We start from the raw sequence: 18,915 nt of genomic DNA, 5'->3' as shown, positions 1-18,915 counted from the left end.
TTATAAATAATTAATTGTTAATAAAGAATTGTCCATTAAATTTTAAAATTTATATAACATTATTGATAAAAAAATTAACAAGAAGATTTTTTATTATATTTATTTTATAAAAATTTCAATATATATGACTTATTCCCATATTTTATTACAATTTCAAAATTGTGATTTACTACCTAAAATCTTAATTATTCTGATTTTTTTTTACAGATAGTAGTCTATGTCTCATGAATTCTCTTATATTTGCAAAAATATCCCTAAACATTTTTGAAAAAAAAAAAGAATATACTTTTACTAGACTTTACTATATTATTAGACAACACTTATTTCTTTGCACATCATTGATGAAATATCTTCGGCTAATAAGGAAGACAACAACCATTTTATTAAGATGACATACAAATTTGTTGCATTTAAATACTTGACATGTAATGAGATCATTTTTGCTTCAATCAAAATGATTTGTAATGTAGATAACTCCACTTATATTTCTGCATGGAAGCTTAGCTGACTATGGAGAATGATTGAAATGCCCCTATTCAATAAAATCATCATAATGCACCTATTTAACATCTACAAATAACACACAAAGAGCCTTCTTATCAAACCTTTAACATTCTAATAATTATACCAAAACTCTTTTACCCCTTGAAAATAGTCTAATAGTTTAATTAGACCAATTTTGAAAAGAATCATTTATAATCCTACAGATAAAAAATTGTATTACTTTTTATGTTAATTAGATACATCGACTTTTTACTATAACTTAATAAAAAAACATGTATATAAATGATTCCAAACGATACATAAATAAGTAATGGTGTATCTTACTGTCAAATAATTTAATATATATTTTTACTATATTTTATCTAAATTCACACAAATCTAAATATAAATTTCGAAATCTATACATCCAAAAGTAAGGTAAGAGTGGGATCCATGTGGTCCTTGAGTATGGATTGCCCTATCTAGATCGGATACGAAGTCCACTTTACAATGCGTGCCTATATATATATATATGTATATTAGTTTTGACTTCTAAGAAAGGAAATTTTAGGTCATGAGGCTCAAACTTTTAGGAGTAAAATAATTTTAAGTAGAGGGTCTCGTCTCATTTAAGTAAGACCTCTTATCTTATCCAGTGAAATTTACTATTTAAAGTAATTTCATTATGGGGAGGCTTTATCGGATAATCCTAGAGGACCTAATTTTTTCTCACATCACATAGGTTTCCACGTCGGCCCACTTGGCCGTTTTATCCGTACAATCCTTATATTCAAGAGAGAGAGTTGTGTTTGGACTCAATCCAGCAGAGCCCAAATGCATGTTCCCGCAGCCCTTCCAATCTAAACAAATGGCCCAGTAAAGCAACTGTTGGCCCAAATTGAGATTAGTTTGTATAGCCCCCTGGCCCATCCGGAGGACCATGTGCATTAAATACCAATGGGCCGAAGGGCTTTGCAAAATGAATGAACCTAGCCCCTAGATGGACCTGTACTTTCAATCTTGGGTTTGGGTCAGCCTGATGTCCCCACCCCAAGCGGTCCACCCAATTCATACGTCAGAAATTATGCCCATTATATGTGTTTAAATAGGATAAACTATTTTGTGTACAAAAATATTTTTATAATTTATAAAATTTAATTTTTACACCATATATATCATAATATTTTTTGAAAACTATAAATTTCAGAAAAAATAAAGTTTAGTAACATTCAAAAATATTGTTCCCTTTTTAAATTAAGACTATATTTTTTTTAAAAAAAATTTATTGTTTAAAAATAAAATATTTTCTTTAATTTTGTTTAAAAAGAAAAATAAATAAATAGTATATATGCATATATATATATATATATATTAATATAACAAGAAAAATCATTTTATGAAAAAAAATATATATTCTTATAATTTTAAAATAAAATCATGTCCCCGTACCTTTTATGAATATTTTTAAATTAAACTAAATTATGAGAATATTCTATTATTTTTGAAAAATATATCTAAATGTATTAATACTTATAAAAATATTTATATAATATTATTGACATGTAAAAACATGCAATGCACGTGATAAATTTAGTAGTACAAATATAGTACTACTCCTAATAGTAGTTAGTCATTAAATTTATTAATCATTTTTCAATAAACACAAATTTTTTTTTTGCAGTTGCTAAGAATTTATAATTATTTTGAACTCTTATTTTTTATAATATATTTTGTTCATGAGCATGTGACTAATATGTTGTTGCACTATGCATGCGTGTACAAATACGCAATTACAGGTGAGCTTCGATCGATTTGGTGAATTTGGTTAATTAATCGAATTAATCAAAAAATTGATTAAAAAATCTCATTAACCGAGCTAACCAAAATTCCATATTAACCGAACTCAAAATCAACCGGACCAAATTTCAATTAAATAGGTTAACCAATTTTAACCAATTTAATATTTTAATATATATATATATATATAATTTTAATATATATAATATATAAAAATAAACAAAATTTTAGAGTATAAAATATTTTAATATATATATAATATAATTATTTATTATTAATTTATACTATTCTGTTATCAAATTAACCGAACCCAAAAATTGAAGCGAAAATCGAAAGCTGAAATTCAACGAAAATCAAAACCGAACCCAACCGAATAAATTTTTAATCGAACGGAACCGAATTTACTCAATTAATTTGATTAATTCGGTTTTAACCGAATTATACTCACCCCTATATAAATGTGTGCATGTGTATGCATAAACATCTTATAATGAATATTTAGTAATTAAAGATTATATTTTTTATATTGATTGTTGGTTGAATCTTGTAAGCTATGAGAAGAGATTAGGACGAGAGATATAAAATCTACCTCCTATTATCTAATATGGACCAATGTGAATTTCCATGAAAACACATATAAGCGCAAGTATATTGTAATAAAAAATCATATTTACATGTTAAACTTGAATAGTAATCAAGTCGAGTAGGAATTGAGTTAAATAACTTCAAATTAGGTTATACTATGCTCGAATATACTCATTTGTTTATAAAAACAAATCAAGATAGTTAAAATAATTATAAATATTGATATTGCATTTGGCTCATGGAATAACCATTCTTTAAATAAAAATAACGTCTATTTTTATTATTTAATTCAACATGCAATAAAAAAAAAAGAATACACATATATAGTGAATTTTGGAAATAATTATTTTTTATATATTCCTTATTATAAACTAATAAAAAATATCATATTATTATTTACTTTATAACGAAAATATAATTTTTTGTATGACTAATTATATCGAATCTATTATAATTAATCAATTCTTAAGAATACGTGTTCCACTAATAAAAAGTAATCTAAATTCACACATGCGTGTTTGAGTACGTACTTAAATTTATGCACCTCGCGAGCACAAAACTACGTAAGCATTGAGAGGATTCAAGCTCGTATCCAAGGCAATTAGTCCATCGAGCATATTATTAAACAAATTATTTAGATATATAGAGCATATTATTATTTGATTCAAACGCTATTCAATGTTAGCATAATTCAATATGAATAGCGCAACACTATCAATTAACGAAAATGCGCAAGCACTAACTCGATGTCTGCACACTTCTATATACAAAGTTATCTATTTCGATACAAATACATTACAAAATATAAAATTAAAATTAAAAAATAAATCAAAGGTGGAAAATGACAATAAAAGACATTACAACATAAATAAACCTACAAAATTTACCATTACATAATTTTTGTAATTAACTTTATAAAATAAAATCATCTCTAAATAACTTTTTAAAATACATAACATGTAATATCAATTATAGCCAAGTAAGAAAATACAGTTAATATTATCACACTGAAATAATAGATATATCCCTCTATCTCTTTCTGTTTAAATATCAAACTATTATTTCAAATGAAAAGTTATAACCGTAAAGATTTGAACTTTAGTCATTTTAACTAATATACCAAGACCCGAGCCCTACTTCTTATAATAATATATTAATTATTTTTATTATTAGTGGGATGTGCTAGGCTATTATGTAAGGGGGGTTTCAACTTTCAAGCTTCAACAGCCATGCACCCACGGGCTCCCGGTTCATTACCTAAACCCCCACAAACGGCCTAAATCCGTGGACTTTCTCTAACCCTAATTCCGGGAAACATCCAACCCAACCTCCCATAAAATTCCCAAATTACCCTTTACAACCTCCTCTCTTTACCTCCATACCCCTACCATCCCCATCCACCATTGGCCCGTGCCCCGCACGCCCCCTACTAAGTCCACGTAGGACGAGGTTAACTGCTGACAACCGGTGACCCATCCCTCTGGTGACCGGAAAACGCCCCTCCCTCTCGTATTTTTCCCCTGGACTGCGCGTTTTATTATCTCCCCATATGCATATCATATATATCCCGCAAAATACACACACACACACACACACACACACACAATATTATTATTAATAAAACTATTAAAAGTTAAAAACTCTCCCCCTTTATATTGCGTCCTCTGTTTTCTTCAGAGAGAGAGAGAGAGAGAGAGAGAGTGTTTGTGTGTGTTTTTAATTATCGCATTCCCTCGCTCCCGCAGACAATCCATCACAGGTTTCTCAGATTATACATCGCATATCGCCGACCACCTCTCCATTTCACTCTCCGTTCGTCCTACGGAAGCTTGTTCTTGAAGATTTTTGCTATCCGGAGACTGAAACGATCTTGCTCCTTCTCTGTAATTTTCTTGCTTTTAATCTTTGTGCGTCTCTGCGGTTTTTATTTTTTTGTTCCTTTATTTGCAAGCAATGTAATTGGCGCCGTCCCGTTGGTTATCTCGTTGGATTTATTCGCCGGAGGTGATCTCGTTTGAGGTTCGGGTTTAATTATCTACGTGTTTTTAATTATCATTTGTTGTTGTTGTTGTTGTTTTTTTCTATTCGCGGTTAGATCTGCTGTGCGTTTCGTGGTTTGTTTCTGGAAATTCGTTAGTGATTTAGTCAGAGATTGTGAATGAGCGGCTGGTGTTTGTAGGAATTGGATTTTCGATAAGCATGATTTGGTGAAGAAAAGAGTGTATTAGAGATGAAAAGGTCTAGAGACGATAGTTGTATGGGCTCTCAACTCAAGCGGCCCATGGTTCCGTCTCGCGGGGAAGCGTAAGTCTTTTCTCTCTCTTTTCTAAATCTTTGTATTGTTTGTTTTGTTTGATTTTATTTTTATTCACTATTTGCTGCGATTATCCCGGTGATTGATGTGTTGTTCGTTCCTGCAAGTTAATATTTTTACCTTTTGGCAATGAGATTAAGCTCCGTTATCATATCGTGGTTATTTTTTTTTTTTTGGCAGATGTGTGAATTTGCTAACTATTTGTTTGTTAACTGACTAGATTCACTTTCTTTCGTTTGGTTTCTCAATGGAAGCTTTGAATTTTTTTTCCTATTTATTTTTTTGTCTTTGCGAGCCAATGTTTCCTCCATTTATTTTTTTGATCTCACCTTTTCTTTTTTTCTCCTCTTCATTGTTGGGGGGTTAAAGTAGCTCCGGGCAAGCTCAGATAATTGGAGGAGGTGCACAGAAACTTACAACAAATGATGCCTTAACCTATCTCAAGGCAGTGAAGGATATATTTCAGGACAAAAGGGATAAATACGATGAATTTCTTGAAGTCATGAAAGATTTCAAGGCTCAAAGGTTTGACCATTTGATTGGTTCTATTTTATGTTCTCTTGTGATGTTTATGTGAAATTGTCTTTGATTTGTGCCAGTGTCACATTGCTTGCAGAATTGACACTGCTGGTGTCATAGAGAGGGTGAAAGAGTTATTTAAAGGTCATCGAGACCTTATTTTGGGTTTCAATACCTTTTTGCCAAAGGGATATGAGATTACCCTTCCACCTGAGGATGAACAGCCTCCAGTTAAGAAGCCTGTTGAATTTGAAGAAGCTATCAACTTTGTGAACAAGATTAAGGTGAAATTTATCATATTTGCATTGAATGTGAGATTCTAATTTTGCTTCAAATATTCTCACTTTATTGTCTCCATTCACCTGCAGACACGGTTTCAAGGTGATGATCATGTTTACAAATCATTTTTAGACATATTGAATATGTATCGTAAGGAAAACAAGTCCATCTCTGAGGTCTATCAAGAGGTATGTTGTTATCTTCTCTTGTGTATTATTAGTGCCAAAATTTGTTTTCTCAGTTCTTCTATACTTAAGTTAGTCCAGGGAAAAATCTTTGATGAATATTTTCTTTATTGTAAATTTGATAATTAAAATGCTTCCTTTGTGCAGGTTGCTGCACTTTTCCATGACCACTCAGACCTACTTGATGAGTTCACCCATTTTCTACCAGATTCATCAGCAACTGCTACAACTCATCATGCTCCATCAGGTAGGAATTCCATCCTTCGTGACAGGAGTTCGGCCATACCCACAATGCGGCAAATGCATATTGACAAGGTATTATAATTTCCAACCCCTTGACATCTCATTTGATTTTCTTTTATTGATTACCATGCTTACATCTTGTTCATGTGCACTGTTACCAGAAGGAAAGGACTGCTGCTTCGCATGCTGATCGTGATAGTGTTGACTATCCTGATCATGACCACGACAGAACTCTGGTGAGAGCAGACAAAGAGGCACGAAGGCGTGGCGAAAAAGAAAAAGAAAGGAGAGAAGACAGAGATCGGAGAGAACGGGAGCGGGATGATAGAGATTTTGAGCATGATGGTTGTAGAGACATCAACAACATGCAGCATCTTCCCCACAAAAGGAAATCTGCCCGCAGGATTGAAGATTCTGTTGATGATCAATTACATCGCATTGGGGAAGGTGCTGAAAATATTGGAATGCGTCCTGGTTCATCCTCTTATGATGATAAAAATGCCTTGAAAAGTGAGTCCTTATCTTTTAGAATTCATATGCCCTGGACTGGAATGAATGCTTATGCACTCTTGTGACTCAATGTTTTTCCAAATTGTGATTTTTGATATGCCAATATATCTTTTTTTACATTTTAACCATGAAAAATCCGCAATAGATTTTTGCCTTCTTGGTTAGTTTCTATAAAACACAGACATAAACACGGGACATGGGTGAACCACGAGATGGCCAGGATATCTTTAAAAACTAAGAACACAATGCTGGGCATCCAAACTGATTATAATTATGTAATATTCTGTTTGAACATGTTATGTATCGCAAATATTAAAATTTTAATATTCATATAAAATGATATTTAGTTATCAATATATATACATATGTATCTCTTTATTTTTTATTTTATAACATTCTTAATATTCTTTCTTTGTAAATATCAACAAGTTTATCGTTATTTTTTTAAAAGCCAAACATTTTGGCTATTCTTCTTTCATTATTATGATTTTTTTTTTATGGATAAATAAAAGATAGTCGTTTTATAATGTGTCATAATGTATTTCAAGCACATAAGAAAGTATGAGAAAAGTGTCCAAAGAGTGTCTCACAAGTTTCAAAGAAATGTGTACACAAACTTTTGACACATTTTTCAAGTGTCTTACATGTATTGAAGGAGCGTACAAGCAGTGATGGTGTCCGAATAGGATACGACAATGAATATGGCAGCTGTTTAGAAGTGTTTGTTCTACATAATTAATTTTCCGTCACCCTTTGTGGTTTCGTGATTGTATATGCTTAAATATAGCATGCTATGGCAGGTATGTACAACCAAGAGTTCATTTTCTGTGAGAAAGTGAAGGAGACATTGCAGAATCCAGATGCATACCAGGAATTTTTGAAGTGCCTTAATATGTATAGCAGGGAAATAATCAATCGAGAGGAATTGAAATCTTTGGTATGGTTTACATTTTTCATTTTTCTATTTCTATTTTGATTTTCAATTGGAGATTTTAATATGCCCAATTATATTGATTATTGGTCTCGTACTGCAAAGAATGATAGAAGGATGGGGTTGGTTGCTCCTTTGTAATGGATTGATTTGTTATTTTTCATAGGAAATTTTTACAGAATATTTGTGCTAATTTTTTAGATTAAATTATAAATGTCATTAATGAGTAGAGCATGTTCCAAATAGATCCTTCCATTGCAACTACAACAAATCCTGATTTCTATTCCTTTTAAAACATATCCTGATAATTTTCAAGAAAGTATTATGATTAAAACCTGCATTTGATGTGATAGAGATGTTATTGACAATCATTGTTATGCCCTTGGGCCAGATGGGTTATATACTTGGAAGAGACACGGATCTCATGGATGGGTTTGAAGATTTTTTGGTTCGTTGTGAGAAGATTGGTAACTGTTGAGAACTACTATTTTAAATTATCTGCTTTGGATTCTGCATTCCTAAGATTCTGTCTAATTAAAACCTGTCCTGCAGATGGATTTCTTGCTGGTGTTATGAGTAAAAGTATGTAAATGATTCATTTTACTTTTGTATTTAATTTAGCTGCATCTCTCAGTTTCCCATTATAAGGGTTATTCTTGCATTGTTTTCACTTAATTTTCCCATCTCGTTAGAATCGTGAATATCAAACTACTCATAGAGATTCATGAACAATTGGACAATCCAGTTCAGTTTGAATTGCTTTAATTCCAGAAAAGCAGTATAATTGTTGCCAGGAATTAGGCAAGCAATTATTGTGCTTGCCTACTGCCTTACCAATTGCTGATCTTAGTCTTTTTTTTAGCAATCCCTATAAATATTTTTAATGTATGGTTGTATATTATCACTAAGCTTTTAATTCCTTGCAGAATCTCTGTGGAGTGACGGACACTTGCCCAGATCAGCAAAGGCAGAAGATAGAGATAGGGTTCGAGATTGCGAAAGGGATGACAGGGATAGAGACCGTGAAAGAGAAAGGGATAGACTTGACAAAAGTGCTGCTTTTGGCAACAAAGATGTATCAGGTCTGAAGATGTCTTTATTTTCAAGCAAGGACAAGTACATTGGGAAGCCCATTCAAGAACTTGACCTCTCTAACTGTGAGCGTTGCACTCCCAGTTATCGACTTCTCCCAAAGAACGTAGGCAACTCTTCACTCAAAATGTTATTCAGGTTTGAAGATATACACATCTTCTAAGTTATGTGTGCTTGTGGCTTTGATGTTTATATCATGCAGTATCCCATTCCCTCTGCAAGCCAGAGAACGGATCTTGGTGCTGAAGTGTTGAATGATCATTGGGTATCAGTTACATCAGGAAGTGAAGATTACTCTTTTAAACACATGCGCAAAAACCAGTACGAAGAAAGCTTGTTTCGATGTGAAGATGACAGGTAGAGGTTTGCTCAATATTTTTGCATAATCTCTCTCCCCTCCTCTCCCCCACCCCCCCAAAAAAAAAAAAAATTCTTTTTCTCTTGGCGACAGGGAAAAATTTATTTCAGTTAATATGTGACATGCAGCAAATTTTTTTTAGGGTTGTGTCAAAATCAAACCTTTTGCAGTAACATATCACTTGTTAGCTGATGAAACTTATATTGATTTTTCTCTCAAATTATCTTTGGTAATCAATCAGTTTACAAAGTGTATGCTGATTTGAATTTGACTATTTATTATTTTATTGTCTGTTAGGTTTGAACTGGACATGTTGATAGAGTCTGTAAATGTAACGACAAAGCGTGTAGAAGAACTGTTAGACAAGATCAATGATAATACAATCAAGACAGACAGTCCAATCAGTATTGAGGACCACTTTAATGGTAAGATGATTAAATACTATTTAACTTTCAGGATACTTTTTCAAGCAGTACGAGCTCATATGTGCTATATGTTTTTCTTGTCTGTTTCTGTAGCTCTGAATCTCAGGTGCATTGAACGTTTGTATGGTGACCATGGACTTGACGTGATGGATGTATTAAAAAAGAATGCAACTCTTGCTTTGCCTGTTATATTAACTCGCTTAAAGCAAAAACAAGAAGAGTGGGCAAGGTGTCGTTCTGACTTTAATAAAGTTTGGGCTGAAATTTATGCTAAAAACTATCACAAATCACTTGATCATCGTAGTTTCTACTTTAAGCAACAAGACACGAAGAGCTTGAGCACAAAAGGTAATTTACCTAGTTTAGATCTTGGTAAAAGGATTTTGGCATGTTAATATGCCTTGCTCTTGCAGTCTTTCTTTTGATTGTTTCCAGCTATTTGTTTGTTTTGATGCTTATTGGAGCTAATTGTTTGTGTAACCTATACTGAGCATCAATCTTCTTGGCTTATTTGTCATGCTTTTTAACCTGACAGCCTTGTTGGCCGAGATTAAGGAAATCAGTGAGAAAAAGTGCAAAGAGGATGATGTGCTTCTTGCTATTGCTGCTGGCAATAGACGACCTATTGTTCCAAATATGGAGTTCAACTATAGTGATCCAGACATCCATGAAGATATATATCAGCTCATAAAGTATTCCTGTGGAGAAGTTTGCACAACAGAACAATTAAACAAAGTCATGAAGATTTGGACCACTTTTCTGGAACCTATGCTCGGTGTTCCTTCTCGACCTCAGGGTGCAGAGGACACTGAAGATGTGGTAAAGACTAAGAACCATGCTATAAAAAATGGTGCTGTGAGTGTTGGTGATAGCGATGGCAGTCCCATGAACTCAAAACAACTAAACACTTCCAGAAATGGAGATGAAAGTATTCCTCCTGAACAATCAAGTTCGTGCAGGGCTTGGATGATAAATGGGGACAATGGGGTTAAAGTAGTTGGTTCTCTTGATGCAGATCGTATAGCACGTAGGAGCGAGACTTTCTGCAGTACTTATCAAGGGAAAGTACAAACTACCACCACTGTTGCTGACGAAATGTCTGTGATTAGCAAACAAACTACTCCTAACGAGCGGTTAGCCAATTCTAATGCATCACTTGCCACTGGACCTGGGCAAAGCCTTGGAAGAACCAACATGGAAAGCACATCAGGTCCGTGCAATGGTCTTCAACTAACATAGCTACTACTTATTTTATTGATTATCTCCTTTTAACCAGACAACGCAATTTCCCCCCCTTTTTTCTCAATAGCTGGAATGTTGATACATGTCTTTTTTTCCCCAAGGGCTTGGTGCTATTCCTTCCAGGCCTGGTAATGCCACTCTTGATGGTGGGCTTGAATTGAGGCCTAGCGGTGAAATTTTGCCTTCATCAGAGGTATGGAGAACAGTCTTGGCCTTAACCCCACTATAAATGTCCATTTATTTGAAACTCACTTTCTCTTGGTCATAACTTCATGCTAGTCTTGCCAAATAGTAACTGCATTATAATGTTATGGCATGGGTCTGCAACTGGCCAGTCTGCTGATATTTAATTTGCCCACACAAAGTTATTGATTGGGAATAGATGGGCATGTGAATTTGGGGTTGGACCACAATTTTTGAGTTTGATGTGTCAGCAAACTGGCTGGACAAGTTGTAGGCTCTGAAAGATTTGTGGAAATTTTTTCTGATTATCCTAAGGTTTTCGGAGGTTTGCAGACATAAATGATTTTACTGTATTGATTGATACCATATAAAGTTACTTGGAGAAAATTGTGCGAATGACTTAAGAAATGATAAGTGTAGGTTTATTGGTTGACTCAGGCCATCAGGGTGTAAGTTAAGGTTCAAAAGTGTGATGTAGGGGTTTTTCATTGGGTAGTGTAGAGTAGGTGTACTGTTTGTTGTTATACATGTTACGATTGAGGAAATAGGGCAGGAATAAAAGGGGGGTGGATGCAATATTTGATGTGGCATATAAATAGAATCTTCATGGCTGCTTTCATTGTTGCAGCCCTCAATTATGGTTATGCCCTCAAATATATGATGTAGTATGCACCCAAAAATTAAACTTCAAGGTGTATCTTTAATAAAATAGGTTACTATCAAAATAATTAATATATTGGCGTCCTCAGGCTCCTGCCAAACAATCTAAGTCAAGTTGAGAATGGCTTAACAAACTTAAAACTGAGCATTTAATTTTTTGCAATTTTATGTTGTGTGCATCAGTTTCTAGAGTTATTTGCTATAAACTCTGTTTTCCTCTTTGATGTCACAGGGTGTTGATTCCTTGAGACCCACAAGTGCGGTGATGACAGAAGCCATTAAAATTCATAGATATAATGAAGAATCTGTTGGGCACTCTAAAGTTGAAAGAGAGGAAGGTGAATTATCTCCAAATGGAGACTTTGAGGAGGATAATTTTGCAGTCTATGGGGATGCTGGTCTGGATGCCATGCATAAATCAAAGGATAGTGCTGCAAGCAGACAGTATCAGACAAGACATGGAGTAGAAGAAATTTGCTGTGGGGAGGCAGGAGGAGAAAATGATGCTGATGCTGATGATGAAGGTGAAGAAAGTCCTCAGAGGTCGTCTGAAGACAGTGAAAATGCTTCTGAGAATGGTGATGTTTCAGCAAGTGAATCTGGTGATGGGGAGGATTGCTCCCGTGAAGAGCATGAGGAAGATGGTGAACATGACGAGCATGATAATAAGGCTGAGAGCGAAGGTGAGGCTGAAGGGATGGCTGATGCCCATGATGTTGAAGGGGATGGAACATTATTGCCGTTTTCAGAGCGTTTTCTGCAGACTGTGAAGCCTCTTGCAAAGCATGTCCCGACAATGCATGACAAAGAGAGAAATTCACGTGTCTTTTATGGAAATGATTCCTTCTATGTGCTTTTTAGGCTTCATCAGGTAAGGTTTGTTTTTTCTCAATTATTCGTGGGTTATCTGCATGGTTGACATTTTGGTGTAGTTTTCTTTTTGCACTCTAATTGCTAGTTTTTTCCTCCCTGATAATTGACAGACATTGTATGAGAGGATACAGTCAGCAAAGATCAATTCATCATCTGCTGAAAGGAAATGGAGGGCTTCCAATGATACAAGCTCAACTGATCAATATGCCAGGTTCTTTACCTTCATAAGCTTTGTATTCAAAAGCTACTCTAAAGTGATGAGAGCATATTAATATGGAACTTCCTTTTTGGATGTGGTGCAGATTCATGAATGCTCTTTACAATTTACTTGATGGTACTTCTGATAACACAAAATTTGAGGATGATTGCAGAGCTATTATCGGAACTCAGTCATATGTCCTGTTTACATTAGACAAATTAATATATAAACTTGTCAAGCAGGTAATTATACCATATGGCCTGTCTCTTTTTTTTTCGGCCCCATAGTTTTTATTTTTAATTTTTTTCATTTGTGCTCCGCCTCCAAGTCCACTTGTGTTGCACTTAGTGTCTTAATTATTTCCACACACAACTGATCCAAAACCTAGGCAAAGGAGCAGGGGCCCATTTAGGTAGCTGACTAGTGTGAAACTTGTTAGATCACTATGGTATAAATCCTTAATAAATTATATGTCCTACTAGTGATGCATTGCACTTCATTTCCCTGGTGGAACAAAAAATAGCAAGTGTGGGCCAGTTTATCTCCCTTGAAGTGGTGTAACATGTTGGAGTCCAAATATGGGGTCAAATATGCAAGAGTTCCTGCATTATTCTAGATGTGAGGCTACTTGAGAAACTAAGCTAGTTCACTTGGTTAAACTACCAACTTGGAACATAAGAACCCTACTAGTAAAAGCATGGAGGTAGTTGACTCAATGATTAAAAGAAAAGTTAATATAGTTTGTCTTCAAGAAACTAGTAGGTAGGGGATAGGTTGGAGAAATTGAAAAGTTCGGAGTAGGCATTAGTATAGAACATAATAGAAGAAGACTTAAAAGAACATAAAAGGATTAGGTGATGGCATCGTAAAAGTTAAGATGCTCTTAAGACGAGATAATGCCATTAGTACATATGCTCCTCAAGTATGCTTTTAGCAGAAAACCCTTAGAAGGCAATTTTAGGAATATATATTATACAAGGGATATAAGGGATTAAGAAAATATTCATAGGAACATATTTGAATGGTCATGTATAGGGAAGAACAATAAGGTTATGTTTGGTTTTTGGAATATTTATTCCTAGAAATATGATGGAATACATGCATTAATTTAAAAAGAGGTTGCTCAAGCAAAAGCTTGATTTATCCCATCTAAGATGGAAAAGGAAGGGAAAGCTGTTCCAACAGTGAAATTTTGGAATAGTTATTCTTTGTCTATTTCTTATTATGGATTCATAAAAGTTATTGCATTCTTATTCCTAGAAATAGAAATTTTGCAAACCAAACATAACATCATAAGAGGATACATAGTGGACATGGATATAGAGATTAAAAAAATAAATTCTGGATATTAGAGTTTGATGATCTTATGCCAATGAATATGCGCTTCAAGGAGCGAGAAGAACAATTAATAACCAAAGTGAATAAAATAAAAGTCCAATAGATTTCTTCTTACCTAGGAGCCTAGCTTGTTTATCATTTAAGAATTTTAAAGTTATTTAATAGAACCAAAGTTATTTTAAAGTTATTTAGGAATATGATGAACTTAATCTTAATAAGCTATTTAATAGAAACCAAGTAGAACACTCTAATTGAAAATGAGGGAAAGCCTAAAACTTTGAGAATTACAGTCAATAATGTTAAATATGCATTAAAGAAGATGAAAAATGAAAAATTTGTAGGATGAGACGAACCCAATTGAAGTTCAAAAATGCTTAGGAGGTATTAGAGTCATAGAGTTAACTAGTTATTTTACAAGATTCACAATGACTAAGAAATTTCTAGATTGATGAAGGAAAAACACTGAAAATAAATGGAATCAAAATTTTAATTCTTATCTTGGAATTAAACTTGTAAAAAATACAATGAACTTTGAGAAATAACCATTGAACAAAGACTAAGGTTAATGAGTAGTGTTTGGGCTACTGGTGGAGAATTTAGAGAATTTCCAATCAAAATAGGGGCATATCAAAAGTCATGTTTGAGTCCTTATCTTTTCTTTTGCTTTAGTTATGGATGAGCTTACTAAGAGTATCTCAAGATGAGGTTCGATGTTGTTTATTGATGATAATGTCTTAATTGCTGAAATTAGAGGTGGAGTAGAACCTAAGTTTGAATTATGGACAAATGATTTAAAATTTACAGGTTTTAAGGAAAATAGAAGCAAGATAGAATCCACAAAATGCTATTTTAGTTGTTTTAGAAGGAATAGTGGAAAAATTATTAAACTTGAATTCTTAACATTGGTAGATTCTGATGGATCTATTATATAAGCTGAAGGAGAAATTGAAGATTGTGTATCATACGGTTAAAGTTAGTTGGGTAAAATGGAGAACTGTTCCAGGCATGTTTGTAAGACCATATGTGCTATATGGATCAGAATTGGGTAACTAAGAAGCAACACGTCCAAAAATTAGAATTAGGAACTAAGATGGTTGAGTGGTATAATTGCTAAGGAATGAACAAATTCAGAATAAGTTACGTGTAGCAACTTTGCAAGATAAGATAGGGGAATGGGTGTTTAAGATGGCTTCGGCACCTGTATAGTCCAAATATTGCACATGTGAGAACGAATATGTGAGCTAATTGTTCTTAGTAGCAGTAGAAGGGAAAGGCATAGACTAATAATATCTTGGTAAGAGATGGTAAGGATTTTGCCATACTCCAACTTTCATAAGATATTGTCCTAGATTGTGCACATTGGCAGAAGAGTCATGTAGCGTACCCCACCTATAGTAGGACTTTTGGCTTGGTTGCTTGCTTTTTTCTTCTTTTTTTTCCTAACCCAGGAAATTTATCTCTGGGATTTGTCACAGCTTCAAACAGTAACAACTGATGAGATGGACAACAAGCTTCTTCAGCTATATGCATATGAAAAATCTCGAAAACCGGGGAGATTTGTTGATATAGTCTATCATGAAAATGTGCGTGTTCTTCTTCATGATGAGAACATCTATCGCATCGAATGTGTAGGTTTTCAGTCCTATATGCTTCTTGTTTTTCCCCCTTGTTTTTTGTTTTGGTTTTTTGTTACTCTTTGTTTTGTTCTGTATTTTTATTTTCTTTCCTCTTTTTTTTTTTCTCCCATTTTACTTGTAGCTGCTATGCATGCTAAGAAGGAATATATTTTTATGTTCTCGCATTTATGATTTAACTTTATGTTTACTGCAGGTATCTGCCCCAACCTGTTTATCAATTCAGCTTATGGACTATGGTCATGATAAGCCGGAGGTGACTGCTGTTTCTGTCGACCCAAATTTTGCTGCTTACCTGCACAATGACTTCCTCGCAGTTGTTCCCAACAGGAAGGAGAAGTCTGGAATTTTTTTGAGGAGGTTTGTTTACCATGGATGAAGTGGTTTAAGCCATTATGGGTTGGGAATTGTAAATTAAAAGCAATTTGTGTTTGCAGAAATAAGCGCAAATATACACGAGGAGATGAATATTCTACCACATGCCTGGCCATGGAAGGTCTTAAAGTTGTCAATGGTCTAGAGTGTAAGATAGCTTGCAATTCATCCAAGGTTTGTTAAAATTTAATTGTTTTAATCAATTTTTATCGATAAGATGGAAAGCTCTGCAGTTTTGTTGAATATGTAATATATTTGAATGTTTATTGGGTATGCATATTTGAATTTTGAACTGTTGCTTTATCTTAGTTTTTGCAAATTTGGGCTGTGGTAGGTCTCCTATGTTCTTGACACAGAGGACTTCTTGTTCCGAATAAGAAAGAGAAGGAAAATGTCGCGCTGGAATGGTTCTTGCCAGGATCAGGCAAAGGCTTCAAATGGTTGGTTCCATAGAGTGCAAAGATTTCACAGATTTCTTTCTGGCTCATAACATGGCAGGCCATCCATGACATCAAGTACATATGGTATGTGATTCATCTTTTTTAATTGTTACAAAATCTGGTTTTACCATCGTTGTCATAATGAAGACCCAATTTAATAGAGCCCACGGGCAGGCACACACATCCCTTGTTATGACATGCATGCATTTTTTTATCGAACAACAAATTGTTTGGTGCATCTATTATATGTATTTTTTTTAAAAATGTTTTTCTGTAGTGTTTCTCAAGAGTTAAGACACACGGGACGCCAGGAATGGAAGAATCATGGCGCCGCAAGCAAAAACGATTTCATGGAATTTTCTCTTGCATGTTTTCATTTTTCTCCCTCCAACCAAATAAAATAATCGAGGAAAGCTGAAATGGCTAAAAGCATTGTAGCATACTGTGATCCTTGTGGCATTTTGAGCCACCACTGTAAATAGAGGCAATTTGTTATGTAAAAACCTTTCATATATGTTCATTCCATTCATCTACTTTTTGTCAAAAAATTTAAACATTTTTTTTGTAAGTTACAGCAAAGAGAAGGTCCTTTTTTCTCTATCCTTGGCTTCTACTGCACTTGCATCTCATTTCAATTGGCTATATATATATATATATATATATATATATATATATATATATATATATCTGAAGCATTGGAGCACACTTACCTTAATCTGGATATAGATTGGGTAAAGACAAGTTTTTCCCCCTTTTAGTTTCTTCTATCCTTTATGAGAAGAACAGGATTTGGGCGTTACCAAAATATAACGTCAGTCAAGAGATGGAGCAAAACAAGGCGCTTAAAAATTGAAACTAATTCATAATTGGTCCATAAGCTGCAGAGTAGATAAAGGTGGAGCAGTGGAAGTTTCACCAAAGCCCACCGCAAATCAGAAGTGATTTTCTCACATTTCTGCGATGGCAGCACAATGATTCTGACATCAATTAAACTTTTATTCTGCAAAATTCAGATCTAAGTCATGCGATAGTTTAAAAGGGTTTCGTGAAGGAAAATGTGCCTATATATATATATATATATATAAACCAAGGGAAAACCTTTTTAAATGTTTTGGTCGTCGCCAAAAGTCATGGCCTCCACCTCCTCCCCTTTCTTTTTGCGTGTTCAAAATGGGCTACGCCAACGGGGTATTGATCCATTTTATGTTCATATCTTATTCTACTTTCTAAAGTCAAATAATTTGTACACGTTTTAAAACAAAAATCGAAATATCTTTTAAGAAGTCTCTACAGTGTAAAAATTTTAAACTCAAATTCTTAATGTGTAGAAAAGATTATAGAATGAAAGAAAAAGTATTTCTTATCATGCAATTCTTGAAATGATGAATATTCATGCATTTAAATTATTTAGACTAATTATGAAACTATAATAATATATATATATATATATGTTGTGTCATTCAGAATATAAATCCAAATCTTTCGACTAGGATTGCTGCTCCAACGTCGTTAAAGGAACCCACCTCAGGAATTCTTGCTTATAGTGGCAAGTTCCACAGAAATCATTTTTTGTCCTGAAAAAAGAATCATTTGTATTCCTATAAATCAATTATATTTCTGGGAAATTAAATGGCCCGTGAAAGGTGGGAATGACAAGTCAGTGAAGTCACCTCCCACATCCCAATAGTAGTATAGCAGTATTTTTTTTAAACCATTGCCCCCTTCCCTCTGCTTTTGGTACACTGATATTTGGCTACATACAATCGATGGGTTGAATCGGTTAATAAAACAAAATTCTATGCAGATATTAGAAAAATATTGACCAAACTCATATATATTAGCATCCAAGTCAAAATAATAAAATTTCATCCATTATTCCTTTTTTCTAAAATATATTTAATTTTTTTAAAAAAATTATTATATTTTAGATAAAACAAAATTAAAATGTCACCACTTATCTTTTTACAAATAATTAAGATAAACTTATATAATATATTTACATTACATAAAATATAAGAAATAAGAAATTGAAAAAATATGGGGTCCGTTATCATCTAGAAAACAATTCCCTTCCCTCAGATAAATATAAAATTATGCTCTTTCGGTTTTGTCAAACCCCTAAAATAAGTTCTCTTTCAATTCAGAGTCTCAAACTATAAAAGCCATTTACTGTGAAAGAGATCTAAGAAGAGAAGATGCTATCATGCTACTCCAAGCGCTACCAATGATGGAAGAGATGATGGTCATGTA

The 18,915-nt window shown here is 33.7% G+C and overlaps 1 protein-coding gene across 5 annotated transcripts; it reads left to right on the top strand.

The window, feature by feature from the left end:
* The first annotated feature begins 4,427 nt into the window (after positions 1-4,427).
* On the top strand, positions 4,428-17,265 carry LOC131144137 (paired amphipathic helix protein Sin3-like 4). Of its 5 annotated transcripts, none has more exons than XM_058092554.1 (24): positions 4,428-4,748; positions 5,045-5,169; positions 5,549-5,704; positions 5,796-5,982; positions 6,067-6,165; positions 6,310-6,477; positions 6,567-6,915; positions 7,716-7,852; positions 8,238-8,313; positions 8,399-8,428; positions 8,773-9,044; positions 9,141-9,295; positions 9,594-9,721; positions 9,815-10,069; positions 10,257-10,931; positions 11,065-11,156; positions 12,039-12,677; positions 12,790-12,890; positions 12,982-13,120; positions 15,692-15,844; positions 16,047-16,210; positions 16,288-16,399; positions 16,560-16,749; positions 16,943-17,265. In XM_058092554.1, exons 2-23 carry the CDS (start codon positions 5,096-5,098, stop codon positions 16,713-16,715), a joined length of 4,317 nt encoding a protein of 1,438 aa, XP_057948537.1. In that variant the 5' UTR covers positions 4,428-4,748; positions 5,045-5,095; the 3' UTR covers positions 16,716-16,749; positions 16,943-17,265. The 5 variants fall into 5 exon arrangements, with proteins under 5 accessions (XP_057948537.1, XP_057948541.1, XP_057948539.1 ...); XM_058092558.1 differs by having other exon boundaries at positions 4,430-4,748; positions 5,552-5,704; XM_058092556.1 differs by having other exon boundaries at positions 4,456-4,884.
* The last annotated feature ends 1,650 nt before the right edge of the window (positions 17,266-18,915 follow it).

The sequence above is a fragment of the Malania oleifera genome, chromosome 12, assembly GCF_029873635.1.
Source record: "Malania oleifera isolate guangnan ecotype guangnan chromosome 12, ASM2987363v1, whole genome shotgun sequence".
NCBI classification, from domain to species: domain Eukaryota; kingdom Viridiplantae; phylum Streptophyta; class Magnoliopsida; order Santalales; family Ximeniaceae; genus Malania; species Malania oleifera.
Note: the sequence above shows the minus strand (reverse complement) of the source record. Positions and strands in the feature narration are given on the sequence as shown.